The sequence below is a fragment of the Passer domesticus genome, chromosome 19 (genome assembly GCF_036417665.1).
Source record: "Passer domesticus isolate bPasDom1 chromosome 19, bPasDom1.hap1, whole genome shotgun sequence".
NCBI classification, from domain to species: Eukaryota; Metazoa; Chordata; class Aves; order Passeriformes; family Passeridae; genus Passer; species Passer domesticus.
This window is the reverse complement of record NC_087492.1, coordinates 11761133-11781484: the sequence shown is the minus strand read 5'-3', so window position 1 is coordinate 11781484 and position 20352 is coordinate 11761133. Positions and strand designations below refer to the sequence as shown.

General features: G+C 49.4%; 1 protein-coding gene and 1 long non-coding RNA gene across 3 annotated transcripts in view; both read right to left on the bottom strand.

The window, feature by feature from the left end:
- The window catches only part of GALNT17 (polypeptide N-acetylgalactosaminyltransferase 17), a 212985-nt gene that overhangs the window by 108129 nt on the left and 84504 nt on the right, over positions 1-20352 (bottom strand). Inside the window, exons 4-5 of one of the 2 annotated variants that reach the window (XM_064394841.1) lie at positions 18095-18269; positions 16346-16543 (exon numbers count right to left, since the gene is read on the bottom strand). The exons of the other annotated variant lie outside the window; for it this stretch is intronic. Coding sequence (XP_064250911.1) covers positions 16346-16543; positions 18095-18269 — 373 coding nt within the window. The remainder of the gene's footprint in view (positions 1-16345; positions 16544-18094; positions 18270-20352) is intronic. 2 annotated transcript variants of the gene reach the window in all.
- On the bottom strand, positions 12478-16299 carry LOC135283638 (uncharacterized). The gene is made up of 3 exons (XR_010349323.1): positions 15669-16299; positions 14898-14968; positions 12478-13743 (listed from the first exon to the last, which is right to left on the bottom strand). It is a non-coding gene; the product is annotated as an uncharacterized LOC135283638 (long non-coding RNA).

Sequence of the window (20352 nt, the reverse complement as noted above, 5' to 3'; positions counted from 1 at the left end):
TGCAATGTTCACGAGTGCACAGGAAATTAAGACATGTTACAAAATTAATTTATGCACCCCGCTGACCACAGAGCCTCTCTGGACACAAACTGGGGAAGCATTTCCACATGTTTGACCTGAGTTTTTCTAAAGAGTGTTAGAAACAGCTGGAATGTTCCAACCTTCATTTTTCCAAATGATAAACTTCATCAAAATGGGCATTTACACACTGGGGCAGGGCAGGGGAGGTACCATCAAATTTTCCATCCCTGAAAAATCTCCCAATTTTTTCATTTTATGATACTGAGGGCGCAAATCAGCCCAATTTCCTTTCATTAGGATTTGTGATGTTGTTCTTGCTTTCTCTGAAAAATTTCACAGAAGAAAAAGAAATCCCAACAAGCTTTAATTTTAATTGATTCCTATTCAACCCAATGAGGTCATGCATGTTTAATTATCATCATCCCCATTACAGATGGAAAATCAACTTCCTCTGATGTTGCTATGCTAATTATCATCTCATTTGTTTAGCAATGGCATCCCACAACCGATGGAGATTACGGAAAACACAGAGCAAAAAGACCTGTACAGAACATTGCAAACAGTGGCCATGGCCCAGCAAAATCCTGGATGGAACACGTGGATCACATCCAGCACCATTCTGAAGTTCCTTTTAGCTCCCCAAGGCAGGAACATGCTCAGGGATTTTGCCATGCTGAACTTTCAATAAAATAAAGAGGAAAGCCAGGATGAAAATATCATCCCATTCCTTGAAGTGCTGGGAATGGAGGGGAAGGGGAATTACAAATGAGGCTTTGAAAGGGACAAAGTGTTTGTGAAAGTCAAGGCTGCTCCAAAAACCAGCTCAGGTCTCCCAGACTGGGAACAAAACACACAATCCCAGAATGGTTTGGGCTGGGAGGGGCATTAAAGCTGATTAACTCCACCCCTGCCCTGGTAGGGACACCTCCCACTGTCCCAGGCTGCTCCAAGCCCCAGTGTCCAGCCTGGCCTTGGGCACTGCCAGGGATGCAGGGGCAGCCACAGCTGCTCTCTGCCTGCCCACCCTCACCCTCCACTGCTCTGGGCACACTTTTGTACATCCCTGGCAGCAGCATCCCTCTGCCAGTCTGTCCCTGGGACGTTCCCAGCTGCCTGTCAGTGATGGCCACTTTGCCTCCTGATGATGCTGCTGCTCCAAGACTCTTCAAAAGTGAGCTGGGGTCAGGTCTGAGAGTAAACAAAGGCAGCCCAAGACCTGCAGTGGGCTGGAAATGCTCCTTTTTCCTCCCAGGGAGGGCAGGTAAACCTGATGCTAATCTCTGCTCCAAGCAAGTGTAATCCCTCTGCATCCCAATAAATTGTGGCATCTACAAGGACAGCTCCAGCACATCAGTGCAGTGATGTGTGTGACCCAAAATAAGAACATAAGGACCAGGAGACTGCTCTCCAAAGCAGCTGGGTGTGCAGAGCTCTGCAATGCTTATTAGGCTCGTTTAAGTACCAAATTAAGCAAAGAGTGGGAGGAAAGACTGATGAAACCATAATCTGATCTCCTGCTCCAAGTTTAACCTTAGCTTGGCAGATATGTCTGCTTCTATGCTTATTTTTAATTTAGTAATGCTCTGATGATTTATTTCCATATTAAAGCCCATTTCACAAAAGCTGGAAAAGAAACGACTGCGGGAAAAGCAAATTCTCCCCCAAAACTGAAACAAAGCCTCTTGTGCAGGCACACAGGGAATTTGAGCCAGCTTGGCCAAGGGAACCACTGCTCCCTGGAAAAAGCACTCAAACTACACTGTCTTCCCTGCTAAAATGGAAAATGTGGCTCTGCTGGGAGCCCTGGGCTCTGCTAGGGCTGCACAGCCCCTTGGTGTTTGTGTCAAGGCCTCCCTGGAAATCTTGGCCAGCACTGGGAGCCCCTTTGGATGGAAGGTGTGAGGGACACCAGCCTGGTGCCACAGCCCACAAAAACTGCTAATCCTGTAGTATTCCTGTTCCCATGGATTCCCAAGTGATTTTTCCTGGAAATAACTGCGAGTCCCCACCCCAAATGAGATGGAACAATCCAGCAAAGCAGCCATCTGCTTCCCCCATCTCCTCATTCCTGTTTCAAAAGGAACTGGGATCTCTCTTCTCCTTCCTTCCCACTTTATTTTTAGAGCATCTTCAGCCAGAGCTCTTCAAGCTGCTCCAAACACCAGCTCAGGGCTCTCAGACTGGGAATGAAACACAGAATCCCAGGAGGGGATTTCATCCTTAACACTGCACCTTGTGTGCTTCTCTTTCCTTCCAAACACATTTTCTTCCTGCAGAAATATTCTAGAGGACACCAGACATTTGTTGACCAGTGGACACAGAGCTTTGCAACACAAAGAAAACAAAACATCTTGTGGATTAGACAGACCTAGATCCTGAAATTCACTCTGAGGAAGGGGAAAGAGCTTCAGCAGATTCTGTCATCTTAAAAAACGCCAGATTTTTCATTTTGTTCCCTCTCAGAAAAGTGACAAAGCCATGACTGCCCACATAGAAGAGCAGCTGCCTACAGACAGAGAGAAAATACAGAACTCAGAGCTCCTGGAGCTGTTTATTTTCTGCTTTGGAGATGATACCCACACAGCTGTCAACTGAAGCAGAGAGATAAGCCTGAACATGGGGCTGATCCAGCTCTCAGGAAGTGTTCCCATCCCTTTCCTTTCCCAAGAAGGAGCAGGAAATGCACTGAGACATCCCAGTTCCCTGGGAAGGACAGGGACACTCCGGGGAGGTGCTGGATGAGGTTAATGAGGGGACTGGAGCACCTCCCCATGGACACAGGCTGGGAAAGCTGGGATTGTTCAGCATGGGGAACAGGAGGTGGTTGGAGACCTCCCAGCACCTGCCAGGGTCTGGAGGGGACACAGGGAAGCAGAGAGGGACCCTGCACCAGGAACTGGAGGGACAGGACAGGGAATGGGTACAAACTGCCAGAGGAGAAATTTAGGTTAAAGATAGGGAATAAATAATTCCCTGTGAGGGTGGGCAGGCTCTGGCACAGGGTGTCCAGAGCAGCTGAGGCTGCCCCTGGATCCATGGACATGTCCAAGGCCAGGCTGGATGAGGCTCACAGCACCCTGGGACAGTGGAAGAATCAGCAACTTGATCTTGGAAATGCCAACACATGCAGGGAAGAGCAGTTTTTAACACTCCCATTTTCCTGCATCAACTACTCCATCCCAATCTACCTTATTGTCCCTTCCATGCACACAGCCCAACAGGGAGCTCCCCAGTTCTTCCAAACTTAGAGCAAAAGGCATCAAGCTGCATCCCCAAACCCCTTCTCAGTGCCAGCCTTTGCTTCTGCCTCTGTTTTGGCAGCAAATGTTCTTGACACATTTCATGGTTCAACTGCAGTCCCACTCAGGACTGCCACAGTTTCAAAATCTGATGTGGCACCTTCCCTGGAGCCTGCAGTTCTCCAAGTTTTTAGTTCTGCCTGCATGGAGTTTGTACCAGGAGGAATTCACAATTCCTTGGCACTCTGCCTTAGCTGACTTCCCATACTTAAAGAAAAAGTTCTGTCATTGTAATAGGAAAAAAACAGAACTTTCCCGTAAAAAAGAAGCCAGAACCATGGGGTCATGTGGCCATTAAATCCCATTTGTGGAGAATCTGGGAAACCTGTCAGCTGCTCTTTCCTCCCAGGGCCTGGCAGCAGCAGCAGGGTCAAGCAGGGAGCCCAGGGAGGTGATCAGGGGGGCACACCTGGCTGTGACTGAGGGCCAGGAGAACAGAGCTGTGCTGGCAGGGCTGGGGACAGCAGGGACCTGTGCCCTGCCCAGTGCCTCTGCAGGCATCAATCCCTGCTCAGCAGAGGGAAGAGCTCCAGACAGTCCCAGCGGTGCCTTTGGGAAGGACTGGCAGAGCAAACCTGAGCCTCCCCCTCTGCAGGCAGTGAGGAGCCTCTGTGGGGGCTGCTCTGTATGTGGGGCCCACCCTGTACCCCCTCCTCCCAGTACCAAACCCTCCTCCTGAGCCTGGCTCTCCCATTCAGACCAGTTTGCTGCCGCTGCAGAGCACTGAGGTCTCATGGCAGCACACAAAAATGCTGACAGATGTCCACCTAAATATTTCATGTCTTTTTCTTTTCCCTTCCCAAAGTACTTCTTCCTGAAGAGAAAGCACAGAGTGCAGAAAGGAAGGGGGAGGACACAGCAGGCTGGATGTCACCCTGTCAGCCAGAGCTGTGGGCTGGGCTGGGTTAATGCCACGCCAGACCAGGACTAATGCCCACACTGCAAACTGAAACCAGCCTAAGGCAGGGAGGGGATGGGCTGCAGGGCTGCTCTCCCCGGGGCAGATGAGCCCGGAGCAGAGCCAGCCCCTCACACACACCCAATTTCCCTGTGCCAGGCTCAGAGCAGCCCCGTGTGCCCCGCAGAGCTGAGTGTGCCCAGGCATTAATCACAGCAAATCCAGCAGGAGTCAGACCCAGCTCAGAACAGCCCCAACCCGAGTGCTCATTAGCAAGGACCTGCTCGTTTTCTGAGCAGCAGAGCAGCTACAAGGCACCAGGGATGTGAGCACGGTGTTCATTAAGCACCTCAGCATCCACACGGGCTGGAGCTGCCTCAGCTGTCACAGCACACCTCGGCCAGAGCTGCTCCCAGCCTGCTCCCCTGGGCAGGCATTCCCTCTGCCAGGTCCTGTCAGCACTGCAGGCACAGAGAGTGCCTGATTTGAGAGCCCAGAAATCCCAATGAGCTGTGAGGACTCCCCCCACCTCGTGGCCTCTCCAGGTAGGGCTCACAGCCCCAAGGCACAGCTGAGGGGCTCATGGTGGGGAAGGGGGGAGCAGGGATGAGCCAACACCTCGCCAGCCCTTCAGGATGGGCAGGGCTGATGCTCCTACAAATCGGCTTCTGTGGCCAGGCAGCCCAGAGCCAGCCCCAGGTACGTCATTTCCAGGCACTGACAGGAGCTGGAGCCTCAAAAACCAAAACCAGCAACTAAAACGTGTTCCTGTGTGACCTCACTTCCACAGGAACACCAAAACTTCCCTGGCAGCAGAGCAGCTTGCCAGTGCCCAAGCTGTGCTTTGCAGGAGCCCAGCAGTAACTGCACCAAGGGCCAGTCTGGCTGCAGACAGCAGCAAATCCCAACTCTGGAGCTGTTCATCCCCAAAGGTGACGAGGGGAAAGGGTGGGTGCCCCCACAGGTGTCATGGAGTCACAGAATGGTTTGGGTTGGGAGAAACCTCAAAGATCATCTCGTTCCACCCCTTTCCACTGTCCCAGGTGGTTCCAAGCCTCATCCAGCCTGGCCTTGGGCACTGCCAGGGATCCAGGGGCAGCCACAGCTGCTCTGGGCACCCTGTGCCAGGGCCTGCCCACCCTGCCAGGGAACAATTCCTAATTCCCAATATCCCATCCATCCCTGTCCTCTGGCAGTGGAAGCCATTCCCCGTGTCCTTTCCCCATCCCTTGCCAATTGTCGCTCTCCATCTTTCCTGTAGCTCCTTCAGGTCCTAGAGGGCCACAATTCAGTCACCCCAAAGCTTCTCCTGTCCAGGTGAGCATTCCCAGCTGTGCCAGCCTTTCCTCCCAGCAGAGCTGCTCCATCCCTCTGCTCATCCTGGAGCCTCCTCTGGGCTCCTGCAGCAGCTCCAGCTCCTGCCTGTGCTGGGCCCAGGGCTGGGGCAGCTCTCAGGTGGGGTCTCAGGGACCACCAGGACCTTGCCAACTGCTCTCTCTGATTTCCAAACCTGTGCTCTGATGAAGGGAGGTGACTGTGGCTGGCTGGGTTTGTCACAGCCCTGGGCAGACACTCCAGGAGCACCAGGAGAGCATGCCAAGGTGGAAGCTCAGCAGGATTTAGTTCAGACTCTCCAGGAGAAAGCAGCCGGTCTGGACTGAGGGCAGGGAGGGAGTGGGAGTTTATAAAACCTGCCATGCTCCAAGGCAGAGCCAGCTGGGAGCTCCCAGGGCATCCAGCACCAACTGCTGCAGCCCCTGAGGATGAGAGCAGGGATCCATTTTTCCTTTAATTCAGTCTAGGCCTATTGATGCACCACTGCCTGCAAAGGACAGTGAATGAAAGTGCACATGAAAGGAAATCATCGCCCTCAGCTCTGGCTCTCAAACACTCTTGAAAGTCTGTTTGATGAAGGGCTGCTCTGCTGTGTCACCCAGCTCGATGATCACTTCTTTGTTTTCAGTCCCCACCCCCAAAGTCATTAAATACTTGCTTTCTAATGAAAATTGATTGGTTTTGGCCAATAAATCACTTAAAAGCCATCTGCCAATGAAAAAAAAAATCAAAGAGCAAAATTCCCCCAACAACTCCTTGCGTATTTTTCCCCTCTGCTTTGGATTTAGAGGGAAAATATATTTGGATAATCCATCAATGGCAGCTTTCTCCTGGGAAGTGTGAACAGACCACAGAAAAGGCTCAGCTTGGCTTTGACTTCCAAAATCACTTCATGGACCACTCGGAAACAATTCAGCAGCAGGCTATGAGCTCCGTATATTGGTGCTGCCCCAGATTGTTTTGTTTTCATTAATAAGATTATTGCAGTGAAAACAGGCTCTCTGAAGCTTCATTTTCCTAGCAATTGTTAAATAATTCAATACCCATCTTTTCTGTCTCTTTAATGCCTCTGAAAAATCAAAACCCTTCACAAATTAAAGGCCAAATCCTGTTTACTCTTTCCATTTCTAAAGCAACTCTGACATCAATAAAGGCTGTTTTTGTGACTTGGGCTCAGATTAAAGTTCTGTCAGTGAGAGTATTTTTTTTTTCAAGCAGGAGCATAATTTTTTTTCTTTTTTAATCACGATAATTCTCTTATGCAAAGCTCTAAAAATACAAAAGCAAATGCTTCCAGTATGGCCAGTGTGGTTTTCTTCTACAAAAATGGATTACATGAACATTTTCTACCAATAAACTACGGCTCCCTTCAGGAAGGAGAATTTGCTCCCTTGCCTGTATCTCTGTTCTCCCGAAGGGAAAAGCCAGAGGCTCAATGTCCCTGCCCAGTTTTCAAGGCCCTTCAGGGAGAAGCTGGGCTTGACTGGTGCTTGAAGGAGGACTTTAAGCAGCAACACTTGATTTGGCCAAGAATAATGGTTTTGTAGGATCACAGGATATGCTGGGCTGGAAGGGACCCACAGGATCAAGGATCCAGCTCCCGGCTCTGCACAGACACCCCAACAACACCACCCCTCCAGGCCCTTCCCCACCTCCCTGTCCCTCCTTGGGATGGTCTCCAGTAACTCTGGATCTGCCCCAAACTGCCCCCAGTGCCGAGCAGAGAGGACAATCACACCCATAAATGCTTTAAAAAGTGTCCCCTGATTCCCAGAAGGATGATGGCATTTGCACCATCAGCAAAAAGCAAAGAAAGACTCCCTGCATTTATTTTCATCCAGGAATCACTGGAACACCCAAGGAACTGCCAAATTACTTTCCTGACTCCAGACAGCCCCTTCTCAGGCAAAGCAGGGAAATGTTTTGGTGACAAGTCCCTCCCAAGGCTGGGCAGAGCTCCAGGGGGTTCCACCTGCACCAAGCTGGCCTGAAGGCTCAGCACCCAAGGGTGGATCGCCCCCATTCCTGGAAAGGCACAGCTTCTCTGGGGCAGGTATTTAATACTGAACCCAAATCCCACTCCATGCCCCAAATGTCTCACTCAAAGAGGCTCAAATACTGCTTTTTCAAGGTCACTTGGCCAAAGCAGCCAGGCACGAGCCCATCCAGGTCCCTCTGCTGTCCCTGTGACAACACTGGTGGCTCTGATGACAGCTCTGCTCATGACCCTGGGAAGCTGCACAAACACAGATCCTCCACTCCAAAAGCTTTTCCCTAATTCACAGAGAATCACACAGCTTTGGGCCCTCTCCCAAACCCTGGGGCTGGGAGGGGACCGTGCCAGGTTTCAGCAAGGTTTGGATCTCCTGCTCTGGACGCAGCCAGTCCCGAGGGGAATCCTCCAAGAATACACAGACCTGAAAGAAGATCCAGCACTGACATCCACGGGGAGCTGGCTCATCCCTGGGCTGCTGCCAGCCAGCTCCAGGGGCACCAACCTCAGGTGCACCCTCAGCACAGGCTCCCAGGCAGTGACATCAGTCTGCCCATCTTGTAAAACCTGACACCATTACAAAGTATTGCAGAGCCTTCTTTTACACTTGGCACTAAATTAGGTGACATTAAAAACCAGCAGATGAAGAATTCCTCATAAAGAGGCCCAACAGCAGCAACCTGAGCTCCAACATGTCCATGGCAGCTTTCTCACACCACAGGGAATCTCTGGGAAGTTTAAGAGCTTCAAATTAGCACACCAGGGAGTGAAAGTCACTTTGTGCAGCCAGTTGAGGATCACTCCTCCCAGTACCGTTAGCATAAAAATCAAGAAAGTCAATTAAAATTTTTATTACATGGCCTCAAATTATCCCCAAAAAAACCCTCAGCACTAAAAGGAAAACCCAGACTGAGAACACTGAAGAGGTTCTTGCTGGAGTACTTTAGAAGCTGATAAAGCACTTCATGGTTTTAATTTAATCTGGAGCTGGATGAAAAAGTTATTGAGGTCGTGTTTCTGACCTAAATCTTCCCTCTCCTACATTCTGAGCCCAAACAAGACTGACACTAATTAATAATAATAAAAAAAAATCCCTCAATTTCTTTTCTACAAGGCCGGGTTGAACAGAGTTTGGAGAAGCCTGGGATAGTGGAAGGTGTCCTTGCCTGTGGCAGGGGCTGGAATGAGATGAGTTTTAAGGTCCCTTCCAACCTCAATCATTCTGTGATTCTGCAATTCTTCTGTTATTTGTTTTCAGAAACCTTCATTATCCATGCCAGCCAGGAGTGATCAAACCTTAGGTTTCAGCTTCACATCCCTGCAAGCACAAGTCTCCAGGAGCTAGGGATGGATGGGTCTGATTTCTTGAGGTGTTTGCATAACAAGATGTTTGCAGCAGCTTTTTCCAGAAGCGCCAACCAAACCTTGCCTGGGAAGAGCCACAGAATCCCAGGAGGGTTTGGGTTGGAAGGGACTGAAAATCCATCCAGTGCCACCCCTGCCTGGGACACCTTCCACTATCCCAGGCTGCTCCAGGCCCTGTCCAGCCTGGCCCTGGACAAATCCATGCTGTTCCCATGCTGGACCAAGGTCTGGCCCAAAGTCCTTTGGGGCTCCAGGGATTTTGGTGGAAATTATGCTGATGGAACTGCAGCCAGAGAACCAGACTTCAAGGGAGATGAAGCATTTGGGTGGCCAGCACAGAGCTTTGGTCTCCTTGACCTGCTCAAGGAGAGCAGCTTCAGAGCCTGGGGAGGATCACCACTGCCAACAATTCCTCTTCCTGCTTGATTTAAATTGTATCTAAATTTTTTATGTAGCCATTGAAGAGCTCCAAGAGCCTCCTGCAGCTGTTGGGACGTTCCCATTCATTCCCACCCATCCCACCCCCACCCCCATCCTCATCCCATCCCATCCCATCCCATCCCATCCCATCCCAGCAAACACCTGACGCCAGCATCTTCTCACACATTCCAGGTGAGGTTTCCAAAAACAAATTCTCATTTCACCACCCCACATTTGGCTCCTATGGAAATCTTCCCCTCAACTTCCAACTGCCAGAAGAGTGAGAACATTTTAAACCATCTTCACACAGAATCAGGAATCTTCCTACAGTTTGGAGATGTTAAAGCCAGAAAGAACCAATCTAAAAATATTCAGTATTTTGTACACAGGCCTCAAGACTTTTTTTTCAAAACAAACCAACAGAAACCCAGGAAATATCCTTAAAATTCTGTCTTTTCTTCACACCTGTGTCCAACAGTTTGCGCCATCCCTGAGGTGACTCTTGTCACTTTGAGCACTCCTGTGGTGGTGAAATTATTTATGAGTTTAAGCAAACCTGTGTAAATCTGTTACTGAGGGTCTGATGTGCACCTTGCTAACCCTGCAAGGGTGGGGATGTGCCACAGGAACGTCTTGTCCCAGCCATGGAGATCCTCCTCCATAATTTTTTGGCAACAGAGGTTATTCCCAAGAGCTCTATTCCTCTGGCTATTCCAGAATCTGTGCACAGAAGTTTCAGGCTGTTACAGTGGCCTGAAAGAAGTCTCAGAGGTTGGACTAAAAGAGGAAACAAACAGCATTTATTTAATTAAAATAAAGAAAGCACCGAGTCTTTGGGCTTTTGAACACCATCATGGGATGAGGGCTGCAGGAAGCCCCATGGAAAAACCAATACCTAGTGGTTTCTGGAATGAATAAATAAATATAATCATGAGCCCACCCCAAATGAAAACCCAGCCCCAGAGAGGGACAGCTCAGCACCACCTGAGCTCTGTGACTGAGGAACACTTTAATTAAACACAAATGTCTTGTTAGCAGCAGAACCTTCACTCCTGGGCCATATTCAGTAACCTAAAACCCCTCTGTTTGTCCCATCTCCACCCCTGCATCATTCCCACACCTGGCATGAAGTTTGCTCTCTCCTAAGTACACTGAAAGAGCAAATTCACATTTGTGAGGCTGAGGCAGCAGGTAATTGGGTGGGTTAATTAACATTATTTTCATCTTTATAAAAACCCAAAACCTATCAGCCTTTCTATTCTTTCACAATCCATAACTCTCAAACCCCATTTCCTCCTCACAATGATCTTAATTCTAATTAAATGAGCTTTTGTCTTCCAGCAGCAGTAAAGATGAAATGCCACATAAAACAACTGCAGTGTAGCCCTGTCCAAAGTCCTCTTTAACCTAAAAGCTGGTGTTGGTTTTTGAACTTCTTTTTGTTAGGTTTTGTTGGACTGGGTGTTTGAGAAAAAACACCCAGTTTTTTGTGTTTAGATTTAGATGTTTATTATTTTTTATTTATAATATAGTTTTAGAATTTGTCAGTTGTATAGTATTTTATTAATAAGTTGTAAAATAGTTTTGTATTTTTTATAATATTTTTAAAGGAAAAAACTAATTAAGAATATTTAATTATATTTAATATTAATTAAATATATATAATTAATTATAAACAATTAAATATATACAATATTTAATTATATTTAAATTATTTTTATTTTAACTTAATTATTTATGTTTTGTAATGTAGATTTTTGTTTAATTATATAGTATTATTTATGAAGAAGGATTAGTTTTCATTTTAATTTTTTTGTTTTACATATCTATTATATTTTAAAACTTAAAATTTAAAGTTTTTTTGTGATATATATTTTTAATTAAATTACATACTTATAATTTTAGTTTTATTATTTAATTTTAGAAGTTTTTTATGGTTTTTAGGTTAAATATTGTGCTTTTTTGAGAGTTAGAATTTGTTAGTTCAGAAAGTTTAACATTTTTACTATTTAGGGTTCTAACAAGCTGCATCCATGCCTGGCAGGCTTGGGAAGAGAAGAGGCTTGCTGTCACCTCTGGAGCCACCTGAGGCTCCTCCAGCCCAGCACTTTCTGGGGGCTGCTCAATAAGGGAGGCACTCAAGTTTTTGTTTTGAATTTTTTATTTTGTTTTACATATATATTTTTATATTTTAAAACTTCAAATGTTAAGTTTTTATTATACTATATTATATATTTTTAATTAAATTAGATACTTATAATTTCAGTTTTATGATTTAATTTTAGAAGTTTTTTTATGGTTTTTAGGTTAAATGTAGGGTTCTTTGGGGGGTGAGTACAGAAAGTTTAAGATTTTTCATATTTAGACTGGCTGCTCACTGCTCCCTCCCTGGGTGTGTTTAACAAAGCCTGGATGTGGCACTGGGTCTAGCTGAGGTGTTGGGGCTGGGTTGGACTCGATGATCTTGAAGGTCTCTTCCAGCCCAGTGATTCTGTGATTCTGTGAATCCTGTGGCTCCTGGATGAGACCCAGGGCAGGAGAGCATTCATTGTTTTCCTGGAGCCATCAATACCTCACACCTGTAACTACAAATCCTGGGGCTGCCCCTGAAGCACCATCAGCACTTGGAGCCATAAATCTCCAGATTCCAGCAGGTTTTTGACCAAAGCTGGTGTGACACAACCAAACCAGGTCAGGTAGGAGGAGCTGCTGGCTGTGGGGTTCACACCAGTGAAACAACAGGCTCCAGACCTCAATGAACCTCAAAAAAGCTCATGTTCTGTCAGTGGGAAATAAATCATTGCTGAAGATGCTAAAAAGCTGGATCCCACCGTGGGATACCCCAGGAGCAGGTCATCAGTCTGCTGTTTCACAGCAGACCTTCTCCAAAGATCCCACTTGGATTTCCCACAGGACTCTGAAAGCATCAGCTTTCTTCCATTTTTTGTGGCCTCAAAGGTTTTCTGGACCCTCAGCAAACTCTGACCAATATCTGGATAATTCCTGGCTACATCTCCACAGCAAAGCCCATCCAGGCATGGAATGCAGGCACAGATCTCCTCCTAACACAGCTCAGCACCAGGAAATCCCAGCAGCTCTGCAGGAGCTCACTCTGCTGGACATCAGGATCTCTGTGATGACCATTTTAAATGCCATTTTCTGTCTGCCTCTTCTGGCAGAGCTAATTCAGACATGATCCATTACCCTGTAATCACAAATTTATCTCCTGCACAGAGGTAGGCAGAGCCTGGCAAGCAAAGCCTGGCTGTGAAACCAGTCCCAGCTAGTGCTGAGACAGGGGGGATCTTTGGTGTATCAGCATTTTAAATGTTAAGGTGACAAAAATACAACAGCAGATGTATTGCAGACCCCAGGTATTGCAGCAGCATTTCTCCCAGGGATTAAGGGAGGCTATTTCTTGCAGGATATTACTGGATAAAGCAGGAGCCTGGAGCCAGTTTGAGACCGGGCCATATTTTAGACAAATTTCATTTCAAAGAGGCCATCAGCTCTCTGCCTGGATAATCATATCTGGGAATTAGCCAGGAGAGAAATCTGCCCCAAAACATTCCCATATTCTGTCTCCAGTCCCCACTGAATGTATTTGGTCACCTCTGGGCTCACAGGGCTGGAGCAGCTCTGGTGGGCAGGGAATTCCTCCTGGGGTTGCCACAGTCACCATGCACCAAGAGTAAACCCAAAAATAGGGAATAAGCTGCTTTACTTCACTCCCACCCTTTTATCCTAAAGTATCTCTTAAAAACTAATGTACCTCTGTATGCTATAATTTCCAAATTTCCTCTAATCCCATGCATAATTACATGGAGCACTGCACTGCATCCCTTCCATGCAAACAGTGCTACCAAGTGCAGGGTTTTCAGAGCATGATGTGACAAAGAAATAACTGCAGTCATTCTTTCTCCTCTGTGTGTGGGTACACAACAGGACAGCACATGTCATTAGCTTCCTGTTGGGGACACTGCCCATTTATCTTCCTGCTGATCCTCCCCCAGTGCCTGCTAGCAATGTTATTTCAGTGGTTTAACACAAAAATGTTATTTCAGTGGTTTTGCTTGTTTTTTATTTAACATGGCTGGGAGGTTCCTGGGTGTCTCAGGGCTGTGTTCTTCCCCCTGGCTCCTCAAACCCCCGGGGCCTCAGCAGCAGAATCCACATTTCAGATGCCTTTAACAAAGGTGTCTCCAGAACCCTGCTCTGATCTCTTTTTCACATTCCTTCCACTCAGCAGTGCTCAGAGCTGAGGGGCAGACCCCTGGGATTGCCTGGCTGGGGATGAAGGGGCATCCCGTGCTCCAGGGCTGTCTCCAAAAGGGACATGAGGGGTGCACCAGGGTTGTGGGAACCTCAGATAAAATCCTCTCCAAGCTCCTCCTGCCAGTGTTTGCCATCAGCTGAAATGCAGAGATGTGATGCTCAATGCCCTGCCCAGATTTTAGCATCATCCCTACTTTTTTTTTTAAGATAAAACAAGCACCAGAACTACCTAACAGAACCTGCTGGCCAGCAGGAGCCAAACCCCAGAGCAAACCCTTCATTTCTACTGCAGATCAGCAGCAGATCCACCCCCAGGCAGCACCTCTGGCTCAGAGCACCAAAGCAAGAAAAGAAATGTGAGTTGTGGAGCTGTGAGGAGTGTCCAACATCCCTGTGACCCCATTTACTCCTGGCTCATTGGTAACCCCTGAACTGGTTCATACTGGGGAGCCTGGGGAAAGACTTCCTAAAGAACCAAAATTCTCCTGGTGTAGGTCCTGACCTCCCCACTCCATCTCTTCATGAACACCCAACCCTCCAGCTCCCCACAGCAGTTTCCTCAGCTCGAAACTGCTCAGCTCACCACCCTCTGCCTTCTCACCTGCCCTCACATCAAACACCTTCCAAAAACCAACATCAAACACCTTCCAAAAACCAACATCAAACACCTTCTAAAAACCAACTAAACCTCATCTCTCCTGCCATCAAACACCTTCCAAAAACCAACATTAAACACCTTCCAAAAACCAACCAAAGCTCACCTCCCCTGCCATCAAACACTTCCAAAAACCAACATCAAACACCTTCCAAAAACCAACATCAAACACCTTCCAAAAACCAACCAAACCTCCCCGCCCCTGCCATCACACACCTTCCCCAAACCAAGGCTGTCCCTCCCCATGTGGCTCTGCCCCACCTTGTCCTTGACCACCCCCTAAGTGCATGACACAGACTCAGACCCCATTCTGTGAGCACAACAGAGCAGAAAGTGTTACCAGACCTTTAAATGTCCTATTGGGGGCCCAGTTTCCTCCATCACCTCCAGTAAGAGGTGTTGAAGCCCAGCCAGCTCCCAGGGTGGTGTCACAATCACAGGGGACACTCCCTGTGCCAAAGCTTTTCCTGTATATTCCAAGTGCACCTTTAAACTTTAGTTTAGTAAAAGAGTTTCTTCTTTCTTCCTTTTTATATTTACCGGCTGAGAAAGGTTTACCCCAGCAGTGTTGATCCCTTTTATCACCCTCCAGAGGCTGCAGCAGGAGCTGCCAGCACCACTCTGCTCACACCTCACCTGCAAAGGCTCTTGGGTTCCTCAGCTTTGCCTTCTGCATGGCCCAGCCCTCCTTTAACAAGTCCAGCAGCCTGAATTTGGTTAAAATAACTGTTTATTTGTCAAAGCCCTGACTCCTGTCCAGAATAAACTGACTCCAAACTAAACTAATTCCCCCACTGAGGGCTGAATGTGCTGCCTGGGACAAGGGAGCCAAAGGAGTAACAAGAAGTCTCTGTGTGAATGGGAACAGACCTAATTTCAGCTTCCAGGGATTATGTCAGTGACCAAAACAGAGTTGTTTGGGTTCAGGATTCCCACCAGGCAGAGATCTGCACTCATGCAGCTGCTCTGTGCCTGAGGACAAGGCTTCTCCAGACAAACCATGTCAGGATCCAGGGGGATCCCACCCACCTGGCCAGACACTACTCCTGATCAGAGCATCGCTGTGGTGTTTGGGGGCTGTGAAGGGAAAACATCTGAGCTGTGCACACAGAGCAGCCCCAGCTCCCACCCACAGCCAGCTCCTCCCTCCCCTCCTGCTCTTGTTTTGGGCTCATCCCACCCCAGAAGCCTAGCAGGGCTGGAGCACAGTTCAGAGCTGCCAACCCTTCAGCTGGAGTGTTACAACAGCCCGAGACACGTTTCCAAAGCCTGCCCTGGGAGGAGAGGGACTCTGCACTGAGGAGAATCCATGGATCCACCCTCAGTCCAGCACATGGGAACCATCTCCTTATTCCTCCTGGTCTGCACAAACCGGACACTGGAACTGAGGCAAAGCCACTTTGTCACCTGCACTTCCACACAAGCCTGGACAGATATGCACAGCTCCTGCACCTCCCCAATGGGTTTGTTACCAACAGCCTTTTCCAAATCCCTGCACCCTTCCAAACCCTCCCTGGCCCATGTCACAGAGGTGCTGGGGGTTATGACATTGTCCCTACCTCTCCAAATGGCTTCCTCACTTCATCTTCCTGCATTTTCATAGAACCATGGAATGGTTTGGGTGGGAAGGGACCTCAAATCCCACCCAGTGCTACATCTGTCATGGGCAGGGACACCTTCTACTGTCCTAGGCTGCTCCAAGCCCCATACAACGTGTTCTTAGGCACTGCCAGGGATCCAGGGGCAGCCACAGCTGCTCTGGGCACCCTGTGCCAGGGCCTGCCCACCCTCCCAGGGAACAATTCCTTCCATTATCCCACCTAACCCCCTGCTCTGTCTAAAGCCATTCCCCTTTTCCCACCACTTCAGGGTGCTGTGTGTCCCTGTCCAGCTCTCCCACAGGCTCCCTCAGCAGCTGGATGCCTCCCTGTCCCCTGGCGCTGCTCAGTGGTTGTCCCCAGCCCTGCTGAGTGAATGTCCCCAGCCCTGGGCAGTGTCTGTCCCCAGCCCTGGGCAGTGGGTGTCCAGCCCTGGGCAGTGATTGTCCCAGCCCTGCTCAGTGGGTGTCCCCAGCCCGGCCGTACCTGATGGGCAGGGAGGGGTCCCCGGCGTCCCACCAGTCCTTGGGGGGGCTGATGTACATGCACCACAGCTCCCAGCTGTAGCCGTGGGCCGAGTTCTCGTAGCGCTGCACCTCGAAGTTGTCCTGCTTGATGTTGTCAATGGAGGGCAGGATCACCCTCTTCCTGTTCTCCTGGATCCGGGACAGCACCGGCTCCGCCCTGGGGAAGGGGCAAAGCACAGAGAGAGCCTCTGTTCACTGCAGCTCCACTCAATTCCATCCCAGCATCCCATCCCCTCTGGCAGTGGGAGCCATTCCCTGTGTCCTGTCCCTCCACCCTTGTCTCCAGTCCCTCTCCAGCTCTCCTGGGAGCTCCCTTTGGTTCTGAAATCCACTCAGAGCTTTCTCCTCTCCAGCTGAACAACTCCAACTCTCTCAGCTTGTCCTCACAGCACAAGTGCTCCAGCCCTTTGTGTTCCCCCTCTGGACCCACTGCAGGTCCATGTTCTCCTTGTGTTGGATACAAACCTGGTCCACAGGCTGGAAACCTTCCCTTCTGTAAAGGAAGGCCAGGAAGGGTGTGCTTGGTTCAAACCAAGTCCAGACTTCTCCCAGACCCCAAAACCCTGAGCAGAACAGGCACATTCTGGAAAGCAGGACTGTTTGAAGAGTCTTTTTTCCCTTGGGATGCAGTTTGATGACTCTGTAGCTAAAAAATTTGTCTCAGGGATGTGTTCAGAGCAGGGGGTGTGCTCAGCCTCACCTCTGCAGCTCCAGAGCCAGCGAGTGCCCCAGGGTCAGTGCCTACACCAGGGGGAATTTGGGGGAACTGGCACTCCCAGTGCCCCCAGTAACAGCAGCAGGTGGGAAACTCAGGGAGAGTCAAGCCCACACTGCAGAAATGTCCCCTCTCTACCCCTAGAGAAGAGCTTCAAGAGCTCAGTCAGTGGGAGCTCCTCAGTGAATCAGGTGTGAGGATTTAGTGACCAGAGAGAGGAATGTTCAACTGGGAATAAAGATCCCAACACCACAAACAGCAAATACCCCCTTCAGCTGCACTGTCATTAGAAAGGATTCCATAGCTGTGCACAACTCTGCCTTTAACAGCTGCAAATAGGGGTTTTTGTGGTTGTTACTGTGTTCAAATTCAACACAAGTTTAGCTTCTTCCACCTCCACTTTTCTAAACATGGACCATTTACTTTTTACACTTGGTTAAAGGAAAAAAAATCCCTTTCAGGCTCCTGTCATGACAAAGATTTAAAGTTAAGCCACTAGAGCTCTAATGTTCTAAACCTCTCTGAAAAAAATCCTTATGAGACACCTTCTGCTGCTTCTGCACCTCTGCTGTTACTCCCAGCAGCAGAGGAAACAAATCAACCCAAAGCCTCTGAGCCTTCCCCTCTGGGATCCAGCAATGGGCACAGAAATGGGAAACACTTTCTCCTTCATTCCCTTGCTGCCTGGGCTTTTTTCAACTTGCAGGAATTACTTAAGACTAAGGGAATGGGAAATCATCCTGAAAAACATAAACAGGGAGCAGGGAAAATGCATGCACAAAGGGAAGGAATAGAGAAGGATTACAAGGAACAAGGGCAAGGAAAAGTTCTCCTCGTACATTCCCACCATGCCACTCAATGCAGATGGAATCCAGAAGGAATCCTGGAGGAGGATTAACAAGCCAGAGGACCTGTGTGTCATTCTGCAGGGCCACAAAAGGAGGGCTGTTCCCCTGGGTAGTGCCCCCTCTGAGCAAGCCCCTGAGCACATACCAGCCAGCAGTGAACTCCACGTGGGCATCAAAGAAGCCGGTGACCTGGCCCGTGGCAGCCTTCCAGCCCTCGATGCGGGCCCGGATCAGCCCTTCCCTCTTCTGGTTCCTCACCACCTTGACCAGCCCCGGGTAGCGTTTGTTGACGTACTCCTCCAGCGGCGCCTTCAGCTCCTCTGGGGACAAGGACACACAGCCCGTGGGACAGGGACACAGCTCCCAGCCGGAACAAACCCACCCTGGGGAGGGACTGCAGCAGGGTCACTGGGGAGCCCCCTGCACCCCCTGAGGGACACAATCGCTGGGCTCCAGCAATGCTGCTCTGCACGAAAGGGACCGAGCACAACCCACACAGGAGAGGTTCAAGGGGCCCAGAACGCTGCTGTTGGGCCACTGAGGAGCCCACGGGCCACCTCAGCCACTTACAGTCCTCTGCACTAAAAGGAATGGAACTGAACCACAAAGATAGAAAGACTTCACCCATGGACAGCAAACAACAGCACTCTGAACTCCTGGTGGAGGTTTGAGCTGAAAGCACTGCTAGAAATGCTGCAAAATCCACCCAAAGTGACTCAAACTACATCAAAACCATGTCTGAGCTTCCCTGCCCTCTTCACTCAGCCTCACCACTACAGCCTTGGCACTTGCTTGTTTTACCACCAGAAAACTTGAAATTCCCCTTGCTTTTGTGAGGGGATGAAAGGGATTCTGGCTTTGTTCAGGAGATCCTCCCACCATGTGTTCACTGCAGCTCACTTCCCTGTGCTTTCCCAGGCCTGTGTGTGCAGTGCCCGAGTCCCTCAGGGACCTGCAGCCCTCAGCCACCCCCAGCACAGAAATCCTCCAGAGTACAAGATCTGAGCATGAAAGACCCAGAGAGCTTTGAAGGTGGAAGCAGATGGAAGGTTACAATAAAGGATAAACACCAGTGTGTTCTTGCAGCCCTTTGGAAAAGTGCCAGTTCTCTGCCAGAGGAGCCTCAGTCCTTTCAGTGCCTGTTGCACCAGCTCAGTGCACAAAGGTCTGCTGGAGAGAGGAGGTCTGAAAGCTCAGCAAAGCCACAGGGCACCAACACAAACTCTCAACACCATGAAAGCAGCTCCTCAGAGTATCTTTCATCCCCACGAGGCTTCAGGACTGCAGAAAATGAAGATATGATCTGTGACCTCAAATTATAGTCTACTACCCTTCACTGCACTCTCTTGCTCTCTCCTGGAATAAAAATAAAGAGGGTAAAAAAAAGAGTCACCATTAATCATCCACATGGTAAAATCCTCGAGACACACGAGCACATGTGGGGTCCCTCATGAAGGAAACACACAATGGAGAGCAAAGGAGTAAACAGCAAGTCTCATCTGCTTTGAAATCTTCAAAGGAAAAGGATTATCTGTTCCCTTCCCTGCCACGCCTCCTTCCAGGCACAGCAAATGTGCTTTCTCCACGCTGCCTTTCTGGGATGCTTCCCCTCACATCTCCATTTCCCCAAAGTCTCCTTTCTCGTTTATGCTGAAATGGGAATAAAAAGAATAAAGCAAATGAGCCCCTTCCTCAATTCAAAGCATCTGCATCACACACATCCATAACTCAGCAACTTCCATTTCATGCTGAGCCACTCAGAGCAAAACCAGGATTTTATGGAGACAACAACTCTCCCAAATGGTTTTAAGGAGATGAAGACACCAATTTTTTTGACAGATGAAGCCCCACAAGCTTCATCTCACGTGGCTTTGGCAGCAGGTAAGTCATTAATGCAGCAGACCACTGCACCACAGAGTGATTAAAACAACTTTCACATTGGAGGTGGAGTCTCAGTGGAAGGAAAACGTGAGAACTCCCCTGGGGAATTGTCTGAGCAGCTGAAAGCAGAGCAAAGCTCCAGTGAAACAGAGGACTTGTAATGTCACAGCTCACAGGCAGCACAGGGTCAGCCCTGAGAGCCCCCAGTGCCCACCCCAGCGTGTGCCAGCAGCTCCTCAGAATGTCCCCAGGCAGCCACAGCCACTGCCCTGCTGTGTCCTGGGTGCCAGCAGGGGCAGAGTGACCTGGGGGGAGCACGGGGCCACAGCAGCACCTGTGCAGTGGCACCAGGCATGGGGGAGTGCCCGTGGCTGGCAGCACTCTGACCCTGCTCCCTGGCACAGGGCAGGGCCTGTCCCACCCACAGCTGGGACACAGGTGTCCCCAGGAGCCCTGTCCTGCTCACATCTGGGACACAGGTGCCCCCAGGGGCCCTGTCCTGCTCACAGTGTGGGACACAGG